General features: G+C 30.0%; 2 protein-coding genes across 4 annotated transcripts; one reads left to right on the top strand and one right to left on the bottom strand.

The window, feature by feature from the left end:
* Positions 1-354: 354 nt before the first annotated feature.
* Positions 355-11,806, bottom strand: LOC141454502 (uncharacterized). 3 transcript variants are annotated; one of them, XM_074128800.1, is made up of 11 exons: positions 11,591-11,806; positions 11,286-11,416; positions 11,067-11,154; positions 7,385-7,485; positions 5,670-5,801; positions 3,870-4,067; positions 3,612-3,776; positions 3,004-3,121; positions 2,790-2,918; positions 2,010-2,251; positions 355-1,103 (listed from the first exon to the last, which is right to left on the bottom strand). In XM_074128800.1, exons 4-11 carry the CDS (start codon positions 7,412-7,414, stop codon positions 927-929), a joined length of 1,191 nt encoding a protein of 396 aa, XP_073984901.1. In that variant the 5' UTR covers positions 7,415-7,485; positions 11,067-11,154; positions 11,286-11,416; positions 11,591-11,806; the 3' UTR covers positions 355-926. The 3 variants fall into 3 exon arrangements, with proteins under 3 accessions (XP_073984901.1, XP_073984902.1, XP_073984900.1); XM_074128801.1 differs by lacking the exon at positions 5,670-5,801; XM_074128799.1 differs by lacking the exon at positions 7,385-7,485.
* Positions 11,807-11,937: 131 nt separating this feature from the next.
* Positions 11,938-15,594, top strand: LOC141454506 (transmembrane and ubiquitin-like domain-containing protein 1). The gene is made up of 2 exons (XM_074128812.1): positions 11,938-12,673; positions 13,214-15,594. Exons 1-2 carry the CDS (start codon positions 12,141-12,143, stop codon positions 13,593-13,595), a joined length of 915 nt encoding a protein of 304 aa, XP_073984913.1. The 5' UTR covers positions 11,938-12,140; the 3' UTR covers positions 13,596-15,594.
* The last annotated feature ends 1,721 nt before the right edge of the window (positions 15,595-17,315 follow it).

The raw sequence follows: 17,315 nt of genomic DNA, 5'->3' as shown, positions 1-17,315 counted from the left end.
TGTAGAAAAGCTTGAAAATTTAGAGGAAAAAGCTTGTATTACAGTAAGAAACAGAGATGAAGAAGACAAAGAGAAGAGAATTTTGCACAGCTAGTGCTTGAGGTAGGTAGGTTCTAAGATTGGCCCAACTAGAGGCAGATAAATTAGCGAGTCGCATTTACCTATATTGGTCTCCAATCTGCTTTTAGCGTGTTTCTGGACACACGTCCTTCCAGCTTCTAAGATTGGACGGTTCCTCAGCGTAGTGGGTTGTTCCTCCGCACTAATGTATAATAATAATAACTAGTCTTTTGAAAGAGGTGTATTAAATACTAAAAAGTTTAAAACATACAATGATCTCATCAATTATATACATAGAAAAAACTTAAAAAATATATTTTTTATTAATTACAAATTTGTACAAGAATATTTAGATCCTCAACAAAAGCGAATTTGGATTTATACCTAAATTATAATCAAAATTATGTAAGCAATTTTCTGTTCTAATTAAAAAATAAAACCCAATTATTTGTTAAGGTTGGAAATTAAAAATAATAAAATTAAAATAAAATGGTTGCTGTAAAAACTATTATTTTTTAACTTCTTAGCAATTTAAGAATTTTGCCGTAAAATTATGATTTTGACTTTTTGTATTTTTATTTTATTTTGTCTACATCACAACAAATTGTCAATTGATCAATTTATTCTTATGAAATGAATTCCTAGGGAACTACAATAAACAATAAAAAAGGACGCAATTGGTCAACGTGAATATTGCATCCCAGCTTTTTATAATACATGCAATTAATTGTTATATACATAAATAGGAGCACAATTCAATTAATTAAACTCGATTTCATAAATTTTATAAAAATTGTTGCTTACAATTTTGTTTTTTCTAATTATTAAAAAAAAACAATATTTTTTCTTTTTTAATAAAATAAACATTAATGAACAGGCCACGTCCTATGCAAGGAACCAAGCAGTTTATTGTAACTATCTATTTCTTCGTTAACTTTCTTCAACTGACTTACCAAACTGGCTGATTTCTTTTTAGCCTCTTGTAATTTGGCATTAACTTTATTAGCAAGCTCTTCTTTTTGATCTTCGGTGTACAGTTTACCCTTGAGAATAAAAAATAAATAATCTTTGTGAAAAAAAAATCTATAAAAGGATAACTTTTCTTTTTTTCCTTGAAAAAATGGGTGCAGTGTTCAATGGATGAAAAAAAAATAAAAAATATTAAGTTCAAGATAATGATGGGCTGAATTAACGAAAATGAAAAGGCAAAACTTAGTTTCAGTAATCCACCATAGTGGACAGGCCTTCAGATGGCAAAGTCACGATATAGGATGGAGCCTGAATGCTTCTCTTGAAGAATGAAATGTGTGGGTAACCGAGTGGTGACCGAAGATGCGATTGCTGGATTATGTTGAGATAGAGTTCGTTCAACTTCAGGTGTCAGCCGTCGGCATAGAGGCATGGAGAAAGATTTGTGAGGAGGCTTTGGTCCTTGGATACTCTGGCGGATCTTGAGACAACGACATAATCGCATCAACTTAGATCTGAATCTACTATAAACAACTCAAATCAGCGATTAAAAAGAATGTGAAGACTGTTTTTCACAAATTGATACCAGTACAAGCTCTGCGTATTACTCGCTGAAAGAAACTTGAAAACCGCTAGGTGATCTTCCTTCAAGGCAGTTTTTCTGATCTTACATCTTACAAATTTTATTTTCATTACGCAGTATATCTATAACTTTTTCTCGCAACTATTTGCTTTAACGAAAATGTTCATAAAAATATTTTTTCCAAATAACGTCGTCGGTTTCGACAGTGATGAAAAGATTTTTTGTGTATATGTAATAACGTGTTCAAAACAAAATATGCGTGGGTGCGCAAAAATTTTTATTTCCACAGTGTTATATTGACTTATTTCTTAAAAATCTACTTTTGAGATCAATGGTATTTAAATTTAAAAAGCTCATATTACTTTTACTGATTAAGTAGCATCAAATAAATGTATACCTCAAAATATCTAGCGTTGCTAATTGTCCGCTTGTCTGTAATTATAACTCTTCTTTCCTTCGTCATATTTATAAGTTGATCTGCTTTTATTGTTATTATCTTTTTACTGCTACTAGTTCCACTCTTTGGACTGGTACTCGCTGAAGTAACTTCAGCTACTTTGTTACCTTCAGACATTCCACTACCGCTACTATTTAGTTTGTCTACGCCTCGGTTTGAACTGCTACGCAAGCAGCGAGTTGCTGAAACGCAAAATAGATAAGACTACAAATTAATTTTTAGTCATACAAAGAGACATTAGATTTTAATGAGATTGACAAATTTTTAAAAAAAGTTTGAAAAAAATCAATTTCCTGAGAATCAGATCTTTAGGACGACTTCTTTTTTAGCAACCGAATACCATCCAACTCGATTATAGACCTATCGCTATTGTTAGATATTTTTTTCATGAAAAATTATTTTAAGGAGTTCCAGCACGTTCCACTTTCCTCGAAACTCCTTATTAAACTGAAGGGAACAGTATTAAGTTAAGTATATCATCATTAAAGCCAATTATCATTAGATAAAAACTTGAATGTATGGTCGTAAACCTATAGATTGATTAAGATTATTAAATATTTAGACTGATTGCGTTAAGAGAAAATCTTGACAGTATTAAACTTTGCACATTTAATTCCAATATATTACGCAATAATACTTTATTTTTTAGTAGCTTTGCGAAATAAACGCAATACTTTTACCAAAGAAATGAAAGATCAACTTCAAATTTCATTTACTTACGTTTGTTATTAACATTCGTAAAAGATTCATTTTTAATTAACTCCAAAGTTCTTTCTCCAGTGAGTGGGTCTTCTTTATCAACAACTATTCCGATTTTCTGTTTTTTTGGTACTACTTTTAATGTTAAAGCTGAAACAATTATCATTCTCAGAAAGACAACACACTAATAGATTATTAATAATATTTATTTATAAAAAAAAAAAAGAAGTTATACCAGTAAAATTAGGTGGAGGTACATTATCAGGTGTCTTCGCAATAACATTTGCTTTAGATTTTCTTCGAAGCAATCGCGTTGCCATAGATCTCAGCGCAGGATCCATAGCCGCTGTATCCTTTAAGAAGCAAGTTTTGATTTATTTCTTCATTTTACCGAATAGAATTTTCAATTTGTAATTAATTATAATGTATAAGCGACATTTAGGATAGCATTAATATTTTATTTTAAAAAATATCTGATGAAATCATGATTTGAAGTTCATTTTTTAATTTTATATTGTTTGTTTCATTTGAAACTATTCATATTTAGTAAATGGCCTGTTTCGGATTTATATACATCATCAGTGGTTGATTCATCCATTTGATGTTAAGAATTTACTTTCACCATGTTTCTATCATACGAATCAGTAAGTTTAGTGGATGAAATCAACCATTTAAAGGCCAACTTGCGAAAATTTTAATCTCTCCCTCCTTCCTCTCTTAAGTTACTAGTTAATTTTTGTGCCACATCTTGGGGACTTCCAAGACAGATATATCTTGAAAATTATTCGTAAATTAGTCACGATTGCTATAGAGGAAATTGCAAATACATAATTTTATACCAACCTCTATTATTTTTAAAATTTCAAAATGATTGCTATCTTTAGCGATCATGGCAGGAGTTTTATCGAATACATTTACATCAGTTAAGTCGGCTCCATAATCAAGTAATAATTGTACACTTTCTTTAGAACCACTTTCTGCTGCCCAATGTAAAGGTGCCATTTTTAGCTATAAAACATGGGATATATTTATCTCTTCTGGATAAATTACAAAAGCTTACTTTAAAAAGTTAGCATGATTTAAAATAAAATTAATACTTACAATATCTTTACAATTCACATCTGCTCCGAAAGTTAGCAAAACCTCTACTATTTTATGATTACCTCTTTGGGCTGCAACATGTAATGGAGTTCTATTTACTTTATTTTTTGCATCTCTACTGATGCCTGCTAATAGCAATGTCTCAGCCACTTCAATATGATTGTTAAAAGCAGCCCAATGTAGTGGACTAGTACCAACCTAAAATAGATATATAAATAAACTTGATTATTAGATGTGTAAACTTTAATTACAAACATGAAGTACCATGTATAATGTATAATAATACTGCATAAGTGCAGTATTTAGTTTGTTTATCTATTGCCAAAGCAAGTCTGTTGGTAATGGAGACGATTCTCAATGATGGAGTTTTGTTCATTTTTTGTTTATTCTACCGTGTTGGATTCTTCAAACTCATTCTCAGAGTCATCTTCCAAAGAAAGAACTGAGTATTTGTTTGATATGGATACTCCATTAAAGGGTGATTAAGGAATACTGGAAAATTTTCATCTTTTATTAGGATTGTGTATAATGGGCGTGAAACAATTATTATGATGCCTGTTGATGTCTGAAAAGTTATTATTTTTAATGGTTAAATGCCCAGAACAGTTTCCTGTAAATTATCTGCCATCATCCTCTTGTTTGGTTCGAGCGCGAAGTTCTCTCAATGGGAGTCCGCGGGCGATTGACTGGTTGATAGCTGTCAGCTATTATTCACTAGAGGGATTATCCTTACATAACAATTCTCCTCCACAAACATAGACTCACCAAGAGAACTAGCTCCTATAAAGTGCGAAGTTGGCACCACAATAACTTCATAAACAAAAACTTTGAGAGCATTGTAACGAAAATAAGTAGTTCTTACAGAGAAAAAAGACAAACAAAAATGATAATTGAATTGAAAATAAAATATAACAAGTGATTACACGATAGTGATTATTAATTGAAAATAACAAAATTAAATTAAGAAATTGACAAGAAATGAATGAGCAAAGATGTGTTCACAAGCTCTGCCAAAGGATGACTGACAACCTAAAATTGTATCAAATACTATCAACGCAATAAATTACAAAAAAAAAGAAGCCTAATCTGTGAATGAAAAATCTCTAGAGCTTCAAACCTGGAACAGCGCAAAGACAATTCAAAATCTAACCAAGGCTTCAAACAGAAACACAGTTGAACTAGAATGAATCTTAAAAGTTAGACATATTTGTCATTTTCGAAATACCTCATTGCTATTTCATACAAAATTCAAGGATCCATTAATAAAATTACAAATTTAAGACTGTTGTTCTAATCAACTCCAAAAAAGATGCACATTGATACAGATTGGTTCATTCAGATGGCTCTAAGATGGCGGAGAGAGATAAAGAAGGAATATTGAGGGCCAGTAAAAAGGTGGACAAAAAACTTAGGAAAAATAGCTGCCACAAATTTGATAAATTAGGAGAAATGAGCATCTAAAAAGGTGTTTAGCTAATCAACGACAGCATAATTATTTGCGCTTAAAGAGCTAATTATTTAACTCAAGGTAGGAGGACGAAGATTAGGCAGCAATGTTAAATCCTCGAACATGCCAAAGCATCAGGAGTGGTTTCCTTTGCATGGTACGAGGTATGCAAGGAGCATGTGATAATTATTTATATTGAATCGGAGTGAGTATTTAGATTTCATTGAGATGTTCCAAAATGTAGCATCTTGAAAACAAAACAAATATAAAATTGATATACTTTTTTGGGGGGACTTTTCATTAAATAATATTGAGTAATTCAATAATTGTTTAAGTAAAACATTGCTAATTACCCAATCAGTGGCAAATGGAGCTCCCTTAGATATTAATTCTAAAACCTCTTGAGCGTTCCCATTTTTTGCTGTCATCAGCAATTGTTTACCCAATTCCATAACTGCTGATCCTTTCTGATTTGCGTCGGACACCTAAAAATAAAAAATCCAAAACGCCTTATTAAAATATAATGATCATTTCATAATGAGAATGAGTGTTCTGATTTAGTGAAAAGTATTGATTTAACTAGTAAGAAAGGATGCAAATTAAATTCAACAAATTTCAATTAAGATTTGTAAAATAATGTGCATTCAGATGCGACTAATGATCTCCGATGATTTTTTTAATTTGATACCTACACTAATCTTGAAGATTGCTGAGAACACTCTTACTTGAAAGACGTTACATAATAACAGTTATCAGGTATGGGACAACGAATGTCAAAAAAACATTTCTTGTCAACAAAATGTTGATTTAAAGATTCCTTGAATCTCGTCCTTAAAACAGGATAATAAAACCAAGGATAAGACATAATGCTTCTTTGTTTTTTATCGCAACTTTGCAGCGAATAATGTCTTCCTTCGTACTCGAATTACGCAGCTTATTATCTGTACAGACTTCACTAAAGAAGAAAACAATTTTTTTGCCGAACGATGCAGTACATTTTTTAGGTTTGATCCCAGTCTTAGGACGAAAGTAAGAAACTCCTAGACAAGTGCTAATCCATCGATCAACAAGATTATTTTAAGGTCAAAAAAGGAAACCTTACCAGAAAAATAAAAAATAAAAATATTTTACGAAACATAACTAAAAAAAGTAGGATATTACATGAAGCAACCGGTGACATTTCACCGACATTATATTTCTCAATAACCTACGAAACGGAATAGCGATCTCTGGATCTCATTTTATTTTATTAATGTTATTATAAACCATTACAACAATATAATATAACAAACTTTATGTAAGGTCCTAAAACCAGAACATTTTAAATACAAGCAAGAAGAAAACAGAGACATTTGAAGGAATTCTTTCATTTCAAGATGGAGGCTACTCGAATGACTACGAAAAACGACTAACAATTAAATTTGTTTTATCATTTCTTGCAACATCAATGAAAGCAATTTACATTTTAAATTACGGGTCACCGGAGATAAATAAATTAACAATATAAATATAAATAACTGAAAATAATAAATACTAACAGTTAAATAATTGAATTGATAAAAATAATTGAACATATCTTTAGATATACTCGATATCAGTGATTTCAGCGTCGAGGCAAGCTTTTTTTCTTAACAAATTATAACCGGTTTCAGATTTTCATCAATTTCCCATTGACAAATACAGACGTGCATGCCATATCGGATGAAATCACTGAGATAAATAATTATTGCCACAAGAATAATTTTCTTTTCGTTCACAATCTGACATTAATTTATTCTGCATAAGGCTTTTGTTCGTTATTTTAACTAAAATAAAATGAAATAAAACAGTATAAACCAAAAGTAACAATTAAAAGCCAACTAATATTTACTAATTCTAACCATTTATCACTCATGATACTAATTACATGTAGAACACTCGAAACTAATTCTTGTTTAGTATTTTAGTCAAAGAATAAAAAAGATTTATAATGATAATAAAATAATTTTATCATGATTTTTTATTTTGCCATTTTATTATGAATGATACGTGCTATTTCGTGCTATTGAGCACCTATATTGTTGAGTACCTTTAAATCCCATTGTTTTTGTTTCTTCATTTTTGAGCAGCTTTATTAAAAGTTTTTTCACAGATCTTTGTAGAATGGCTCTCTGCAAAGGGGCATGTCATCTGGAAACAAAACACTTTTTACTACTTGACGTTTGCTGCTGTGTAGTAACTCCAAGTTCTCCTAAATCATGAAGATGTTGCGATTTCTGAATTTATTTAAATTTTTAACTAGAACATTTAATGAATACTACTGCGCTGTATTGAATATTTTTCTTTTCCTATATTATTGTATTAATTTTTAAGATTCCTTGAATCTCGTCCTTAAAACAGGATAATAAAACAAAGGATAAGACATAATGCTTCTTCGTTTTTTGCCACAATGTACCTTATGATATCACTAACTGGATTTCTTATACAACATTTTCGCGCACAAACAAATACATCATATAAGTGCTATTGATTATAACTGATCTCTGACAACAAATCAAAACGATCAAAAAAAAAGAAGCAGTGAAAGATTTTTTGAAAATGGTACGATAAATAATTTCTTGAACTATCCCTACTACAAAAATGTGAACACATAAACAATGATGCTAACTGTAAGTGTGGAGCTTTCAGAATATCAACAAATGAGAAAAAGAAAATCTGTTACATTCAGGGTGTTGTCAGAATAAGTACGCAATATTGAATCCAATTCCAGCATGGCTTTCAATTAGGTGATTGCCAAAAATATTACAACGTTCGCTATATCAACTACGTAAATAAACTTGAGGTGAAGCAAGGTGACATAAACGTAAGTTTGAGTTACTGAAACGGATACAGAAAAATTAGGACATTTTTCCACTCCGCACATCACTTTATTTCAAAAAAGGAATATTCCGAAGTAGAAATTAAAAAGATATATAGATATAAAAGAGAAATATACCATATATTTATGTCATTTTTTATTTTATCACTTTATTAAAGTTCTTGATAGCTGGGTTCTTCATAAATATTCTTGAATTACTTCCCTTGTGCATCATTTAACATTTCTCTTCAAGAAGATAACAACTGAAATTTCTCATTTCTCACTTTCTTTATGAATACTATTTGTTTTTTCTCTTAAGCATTTACAAAGATTTATATTTCATTTACTTACTGAATTCTTAGATTACATTCTGTCATAAATTGCAATAAATTATAATTGGGCATGTTACCCATCTAAGTAAAAGTAAATATAACTTGAAATGAGTCTAAAATCAAATTAGTAAGACCAAAAGAACAGGTCGTAATCATATAAATTTTGATTGCTGTTGCTTTGCCTTGATCAAAAGTTGTTTAATGAGACTGTAAAAAAAATTACCAAGAATTCTTAACGTTCCATTTGAAGTTGGATGCTGTATCTCGAAATATCAGGGTTTAAAAAAATGGGTCAATCACTGAAAATAAACTAGACTAAAAATGATTAAATACGTGTTTTCTATTTTTTCGAAATTTCCTGCCGTTTAAAAAAAAGTGGGTGGAGCATATAACTGTGGTCACCCTGAATATGTGTATCTACTGAGTAAATAGAGTTTTATATATTCTGTATTATATAACTATATAAAGAGAATTTGAATTTATATATACGAATATCTTAAAATCATGAAATTTGATGAGCTTATAGTGTGGCTGTCAAGAAGTGATTTATTTGGAATAGATATAAAGCAGGGCTGATTCTAGATATGAAACTTCTGAGAAATAATGTTTGTAATATTAGGGTTTGGTTTGGAACCTCGCACTTTAGAGAATCTTTCTGATGTTATTGTCCAAGAGGATATAAATAAACAGATATTGATCAAAACGCTTCCGCCTGGACCAATAGAGTGCAAAACTCGATATTAAGGACTTTTTCTTCAATATAACTTCGATTCAGCCCCATGTTTTTTAACTGGGTTGCTTTAAGTTCTAACTGTATGTCTTTCCCTCGGTCTACGATTCTTAGGATCTGCCTTTCCCAATCAATTATGGAAAAATTAATGGGTAACTTTAGAGGGTTTCGGTTCAGGATGCACAATTTGATGAAATAATAGGTAATTTTCGGCTATGGTTGCTGAAAGAAAAGTCAATAAGCCTATTTTGGCTCCTGAGCCTAGGGAGCAGGACCCGCCACAATTACAAATCATTAGCTTTTAGCTGGTCTCTTAATGAAATTAATCGTCCGGCGAAATCTCTATCCGTTTTAATAAAGGTTCCAATTTGATATCCACTCGGCATCAACCATTAGCAAAAAAAAGAGCTATGTTCAATCTTTATACGACCAATATCCCTCATTATGGCGCTATATATCTTTTTACAAATTGAATGATTTATTGTCGATAGTGACATAAGCAAGAAATTGTATCCTTGCGGAATGTACAAATAAATCAGCTGATGATTTGAAATAAATTGCTTCTTTTTTTTTTTTGCTAGGAAGTCAACGACTGGCGCTGTAAATAAGTGAAACAGCTATATCCTGGCATAGGATCTGAGACCTCAACCCTTGAAGGCTTGCTTCTGTATGCAAAATAAACTCCAGAATGTTTATTGAAACAATAATATTCTGAGAACTGTGAATGACTGCTTTCCACATGTCTGTCGCCTGAGAATACATTCCGCAAATTTCAAAAATCGTTTAGTTTCATTTCTTTAGGCAGTCTATGAACAGAAAATAACATTGCGATAAATAATTTTTTTGAGCTATTGTAAAAACGGTGTGAATAAAATATTTTCAACTTTTGACTCCTGAAAAGCTAAACGACATAGGATTCCTTAGGAACCAATGCTCACTCAGTAGGATTAAAGATCAAATATGGCTTATCGATCATCTTGCTAAGAAAGCTTGAGCGCTAATAACAAATCAAGCTATTTGCTTAAAAATAACAAACGTCTGAAAAAAAACTGATTCAATAAAAGCTTTAGAATGTGTTAAAACATCAAACAGGGTCTTCTTTAACTGTAAAGATGTCTACTGAGAAATCTATTCCTGGAGAACTGTGCAGGACTCAAAATGTTGCCAGTTTCAGTATGCAAATAGAATATAATTTTCCAAGATTGGTAGAGGGTCCGCGGGATGAGTAATGCAGATTACTGCAATGAGAGAATACTGTACCCACTCCGTGCCTTCCTGGCTCCGGAGCCAATTACCTTAGATGCAAAAGCGCCTTAAATAAAAAACAAAACAAAAATAAAATGAAGGAGAAAATAATGGAATATTAGTTGTGTGCTTATTTATTAAAACAGGAAGGCTTTCAAATGTGTAGTTTGGTAGTAATTTATTGCTTCAGTTAGCAAAGGAACAGCAGCTTTTTAAAGTAACTTCTCTGGTGACTATTAGGAACAGCATAAACTTTTGTTTGACAATGTGAAATAGAAACTATACACCCACGTATGATAGAGTAACGAATTATTTATTCTAAATGCGTAATCATTAAAATTTAATCCGTTTTACTATGAAGTCTGTAGGCAATTAACACCACGCTTCAAATGTCAAAGATACAGTAAAAATCTATTGGATACACGCCAATTTAATTTTTCAATGAATGAGAAAGTTATTCTTGTTATGCAAAATAACAAAATGTTTAACAAGGTAACTATCATCAAGGCTCTAAATTTTTGAACAGAAACCTACAAATTGCAACCTACAATTGCAATGAATTACATGCAATCGCAGTTAACAATTATAATTTACTGTAAATACTTACAGAAGATGAATTATCTGTTCCATAATCAATCTCCATTACATCGGTAGGATACATTCTAGCATGATTTTAAAAAAGCCATCCTTAAAAACTATAAAAAAGGAATTGAACTTACTAACTTGAAATAGCTAAGCATAATTTTATAAGATAAATGAATGCAAATAAATGTAACAAACAACATTGCGCCAAACAAAAAGTAAGTAGTTACTTATAATTCATTACCTTATTTTTGCGGATATTTGAATCTTTAGAGAATATATTAAATTCTATTTAATCCTCTAACTACTTAACCTAGATCTTGAAAATTTACCATCTTTATAAGGCAAGTCTTACATGTTTTACCAGTAATACATCTGAAATACAAAACACTAATATAAAACGCCATCTGAAACCTATTATCACCCACAAAAAAGTCGTAATACATAGTTTAAATCAAAGTACAGGATGTTTTCTTGTACGATTACTAACTTCCTGTTTCCTGTAAAATTAGACGGAAGTTATTTTGTCAATTTCAAAATTATACTTACGTGAGTAAAAGATTTTATGTTAAGGTCTAGGATACAGAAGAACCGGAGGCAAATTAATAACCAAAATAAGATACTTAGGCAACTCCACTTTCAACACAACAACAAATCTTATGGGTTCTAATAAGGTTTCCATTCCCTCTATGCTGCCACAGCCAAATCAATTAAATGTTTATTTGTAATTAATGTTATTTTAGGGAAATGTGGCTAAACAAATCCTTTTTATTTTATATTTCACTTTACTTACATATAGATAAATCATAATGCTAAATACTTTAAATTAAACTAAAAATATAAATGGCGGACGATCAGCTGAGTTCTAGAGTAAGCTGTTTGAATGTTGAGAAATGAGAAATTATGTGACCTTCAAACCAAAATGATTTCGTTTATTTGCTCTAGTTTTAAGTTACAAAATAAGGATTATGGTAGAGTATTTTGCAAAATATTCCTTAAAGTTTACAGCATTTTAAAGTAAATACTGTTTATTAATATAATTTTGTTATTGTAATATCCTACAAAAGTGACTAATTGTGCGATTAGAAACTAAACAAAAATGTCTTTAGTGGAAGGTATTGGTGATGAAATAATTCAGTTTTTTGGCCTGTTATTAGTGATATTGTTAGGTGTTATAGCATGGTGTTCAACTCGCATATCTGAATTACCACACATTAGAACAATATTGATTGTGGAGAGAAGAACACAGAGTGAAACAAATCAACCTAATTCTAATGCTGAGAGATCAACTAATGATCATTTGGATAGAAACTTATGCGAAAGTCATTTACCTAATGAAAGTTCACCTGTTGATAGCAGTGGTAAAAACAAAGTGACGAACCAATCAGGAAGTATTAGTCAAACACCTGAAATTCAGGGAACATCTGAAAGTGTAATACATGGACAAGAAAGTAATTCAGAATGCTCTAATGAAAGTAATGTCAACGAAGCTTCTAATTTACAAGAAAGAGCAAAATCTGAAGCAAAAAGAGATATCACGAAGGATAACATACGCATAAGGCTAAAGTATTTAAATGATGATCAGAAATTAGTTGAAGGGCGACTGCAGGAACTTTTAGGTGATTTTAAGAAGTAAGTTTCAAATTAATTTTATTGGAAAAATAATATATTTAAAAAAAAACAAGTTAAATTGATTGTTAATTAGTCCTAAATCTAATTCGAACTTGTTTCTTTAAGTATTAGTAGGATTGACAGAGATCATGGTAAAACGTTGCAACGGTGAATGTTAAGGATTCGCGTTGATTTAATAGGAAAGTGCATTAAATTCCCTTACATAGGGCCCCTGTTTTATCTGCAGTGCCTTGTAAAAAACGAGGCTAGGCTAACTTTAAGAAACAGAAATAAGTTGTTACATTCTAATTTATACAATGAAATTTTCTAATTTCAAATTACTCTTTCTTTCGTGGGCCACCGTTCACAGCGGGGACGTGGTCATTGCAAAATGAAATGAACTGCATATTATCCCGCACCGTTCCGCATTTTCTCCATTGTCTAATGCTTTTACTAAGAGGTGATGAGGAGTATAGATACTTGTTTCAGTCAAGTCTTTTTTATCTTATCTCAGTTATTAAAAGTAAAAAGTAATATTGAAAGGTTTCATACATTTTCCAGGCGACATTTCAGTGTTGAACTTTCAAGACAGAAGAGGATTCGACTTATATTTAATGGACAGGTATTGCAGAGCGACGATCAGACTTTACAAGGATGTGGATTATATGATAATTGTGTGGTGCACTGTTTGATTCATGCTCAACAGAATACGAATAGAACCAATTCACAGTCTCAAACTAACACTTCACCACCAGATTGGAATCTTGGTGTACTACTTTATACATGTTTAAGTATAGTATTAGGGTTTGCTTGGTTTTTTAGATATCAGTATTCACATTTGTTTACATTAACAACAACTGCAGCTCTTGTTAGTCTTACTGGTATGTTTGCCGTATCTATAATTGGAATGTACGTTAACGACGAAGAAGCTGTACCTTCTTAGGGGTATATTAATTACGGTTTTATTACATAAATTGAATAAAACTATATTCACATCAATTTCTATGTTATCTTTAAAAAATAAAAATAAGAACTAAAACCATCAAATTCTCTATAAATTAAATAAAGAATGTTAATTATTGCGTTAAGGCTTGAATTTTGTTTGTTTAATAAAGTAAATTTTACTTTTGTTATTTCATGATTAGTTTTATGTTAAGGCTCTTAATAAATACATCTAAAAAAAAATATCCTCTAATTTTCTTAATAAATTTAGGAACTCCAAAGTGAAAGGATTTCCTTCTGTAGATTTTATAAAAGACTCTTCAATGTTACTTCGCTTTTTTAAGTTAATTTTAGACCAAAAACACCTTCCCATTTTCTTGTATAAATATGCACTAGTAATGGAAATTATATAAATAAAATAAAAATTACTTGTAATAAATAGTAATGAGCAAATCGATATTTAAAAAAGTAGCCCAGCCTTTCGTTCGTCATTTATTAATTTTATTTTAAATCAATCTCAGAAAACTATTCATAGTTGAATTATTAACGTTTCTACATGAAAAAAAAGTCATCTAACTGACCCGTTTCCCTTAGTTTATGGATATTTTTTTATTTTTGTTCTCGAACATTATTTGCAATATATGTACAAGTAGTTTCAGTAACTTAATTGGAAATTCTCAATTCCCTAATACAAATCTCCATCGTCCTTTATTTTATATCTTTATTTGGCACTCGAATTAAATGCTATTGTTGAGGTGTAATTTAAAAAAAAATATAAGGGTTATCATTTGTGTATAAATTTTGACTGAAAATTAGAAGAATAAAATTTGGTTTTCAGTGAACAAATTTTTAAGTACATTAAAAATATTTGTATAATTTATTATAAGTATATTTGTAAATAATTCAATGTGATTTTGATTCTTTTAAGGTATATCTGTGTAAGTTTTGAATTTTTATGTTTGTTATGCATAATTAAACGTTAAACAAAAACAAAGATTTTTACTTATTTTTTTTCTCAAATGATTTTTCTTTGTAAAATACGATATGAATTTTCTTTAGAAGAATACTAGGATTTTTAGTTTGTATTTAGTTAATAAAGATTAGCTACTAAGTTAATTATATATGGCTCCAGTGTGGCTGAGACCCTAAGCAACAATTTTTCGCAAAAAGCAACACTACATATTTCAACTTACAGATGTAAGATTTAGCTTTTATCCTGAATATACTTTGATGTAATCCGCGATTAAACGTAACCAGAATGACCACGAACTACGACCAATGAAAGCGTCATCTGGATATGAGTAATTTCTTCGAAGATGCAGCTTTAGAGTTGGAGTTTTGATGATGGTGTGGAGGAGGCATTCATTAGGGTCAATAAGCAGAAAAGTAGGATTTAATATAGCCCAATACAATCTTTCGCGAATTAATTAGTGTTAGGTAAGCCTATGGCCACTGACCACCCATAGCAATATATCTGGAAAAGTGCTTTGAAAAAGTCAAAAGGAGAATTGAAAGTCATATTAAATTTATTTTATTTACCCCATTAAATTTCTAGCCACGCCATTGTTGAATGAACTTCGGAACTAACAGGTTCCCTAAGTTTTAACATGAATTCAACTGATCAACGGAAGTAAAAAAAAAAGTAATAAATTATGGAATACATAATTTTTTAATTGGGTTATATATTCAATTATAAATGTGAGACAAACTGTACAAAATGACACACACTTCAACAGGTCACACAAATTACATGCACACCTTTTTTTTATTAAGGTTTTTTTTTATTTACTTTGGTAAATATATTCGTATGTATATAATAATCACAAAATTCCAATATAAGGTATTTTCTTTTCTCCTTTTAGACTACTCATTTACCAAATATAAAGAATAATTTCGTTTTTTTTTTTCTTTACAGGACTGATAGCAAAACTTTTATCTAGTCAAATTACACATTTTTATAAGTTTTATGATTTAAAGAAAAAAAAAAAAAAAATCAAAAAGTATAGGTATAATTATAAAAAGTAAGATTTATCATCTATTACTTGTTATCAAACTGGATTTAAAAATATAGAAAAAATTTAGAAAGAAGAAGCTATGTGACACTGCTGAAAAATGTATGCTGCAATTTATTTTTAAATTGATAACAAATAAAAATGTGTCACTTTAAGATATTTGTGACTAGTTGCTGGCTATCAAGTAAGAGAAAATAAAATCCACATGTAATAATCCACCAAAATTTGTACAAATTTTTAAAAAAAAGAGGCATTTTAAACTGAATTAAAAAAAAAAAACTAACAAGAATATAGACAACTTATACATAAACTAAGGAGGTAAAATATATATATATTATATTTATAAAGTCATAGGTAATTTTTTCATTTATTCTGAAATGAAAATCTCAGAATAAAGAATATTATATAAAAATTTAAACAAACAAAATAAGTGTTACAAGATATTACAACCGAAAAATAAGAAAGTACAGATTACATTATTGTAATCAAAAAGATATAATAAATTTATAAATACTAAGTTTAATTTTTATTATTTTCTTTTTAATTAATTTTTAAACTACATACTGAAATTTTACGTCCGCTAGTAAATTAATCGGTTAATCTTATGGTTTTTCTGAAATTTTATTTTCAAAAAGTATATTATTTTTAGTACCTTCCTATCTGTTAATAATTAAACCACCACTATTCCGTCATATATTGAATAAATATCAAATAACATACAGTTACAAAATAAAGTTTGAGCAACATATTTCCATGGTTTTCAAAAAATAAATAATAATACGAAAGAACTAAAAATTAATGAACGTTGCCTCCAAGAATGTATAATCGAACTCTTCGAATAATTTGTACTACAAATTTGAATTCTATGATAAACCACCTTTCCACATATTCAAAATTTTTCTACAATCACATGAAAAAAAAAAAAAAAATTCTAACAATTCAAAATGACAGGCAATAATGTACCCTGGAGATTTATTTATTTTAAGGAAAGAAATATGACTTGGAATACCTCATTCTTTCAATTATCAGGTGGTGTATGGTTTGTAGTTGAGTTAGTTGAAAATTGTTAAATGATTACTTGACCGTAAAAAATTATCTGGTTGTAAAGATCATAGCATTTAATTAAGTGGTTATAATTAATTTTAAAAGCACTTTGCTTAAATGCTGGACTTACAAGGATTACTGGAATTAAAATCCTCATTAATTATGGCGTCTTCAAGAGAATTTTCACAGTGATGAGCAACCTATCTTTCACTTCAAGGGACTAAATTCTTGAATAGGTCAAAAAAAGTTTATTCCAGCTTCAGCATTTGCTTAATGACTTTTAATGCCACTTCAGGTCAAAATTTAATACGCTTCTTTTTTTCTAATATTAAGAGGACATCAATCAACCACGATGTAAAGTGGTCTGGAACTACTTAAATGGAGACTCGAGATACTGGTACTCTTCTAGGCTCGCACTGGTTAAATCAAATGCCTATCTCCAATTAGCCTATTCAACAGATTCACTTGATATTTTAAATAAGCTTAATATTTTGCACTCAAGCTGGTATCACGAGTGCACGTGGACTGCCAGGAGTAGAATTAGGACCGGAAAAGTGTACTCGTAAAAAGGAAATATTTTAAATTGGTCGAATAAGGAGGATGTTGAAAATAACTGAACTGAACTTAGGCATTGGTAAAAGAAATTTTTAGATGTATTAGTTCAG

The sequence above is a fragment of the Rhodnius prolixus genome, unplaced genomic scaffold, assembly GCF_049639745.1.
Source record: "Rhodnius prolixus isolate KJV_2025 unplaced genomic scaffold, Rpr scaffold_9, whole genome shotgun sequence".
Lineage (NCBI taxonomy): Eukaryota > Metazoa > Arthropoda > Insecta > Hemiptera > Reduviidae > Rhodnius > Rhodnius prolixus.
Note: the sequence above shows the minus strand (reverse complement) of the source record. Positions and strands in the feature narration are given on the sequence as shown.

What these genes read in the sequence shown, in the direction of transcription:
- LOC141454502 (XM_074128799.1), bottom strand. Translation starts at nt 11,120, where the DNA reads ATGTATCCTACCGATGTAATGGAGATTGATTATGGAACAGATAATTCA. An exon ending in ATGTGAATTGTAAAGATATT is followed by an intron (nt 3,777 to 3,869) that starts GTAAGTATTAAT and finishes CATGTTTTATAG; the next exon opens with CTAAAAATGGCACCTTTACA. An exon ending in GCAACGCTAGATATTTTGAG is followed by an intron (nt 1,104 to 2,009) that starts GTATACATTTAT and finishes TTTATTCTCAAG; the next exon opens with GGTAAACTGTACACCGAAGA.
- LOC141454506 (XM_074128812.1), top strand. Translation starts at nt 12,141, where the DNA reads ATGTCTTTAGTGGAAGGTATTGGTGATGAAATAATTCAGTTTTTTGGC. An exon ending in CTTTTAGGTGATTTTAAGAA is followed by an intron (nt 12,674 to 13,213) that starts GTAAGTTTCAAA and finishes TACATTTTCCAG; the next exon opens with GCGACATTTCAGTGTTGAAC.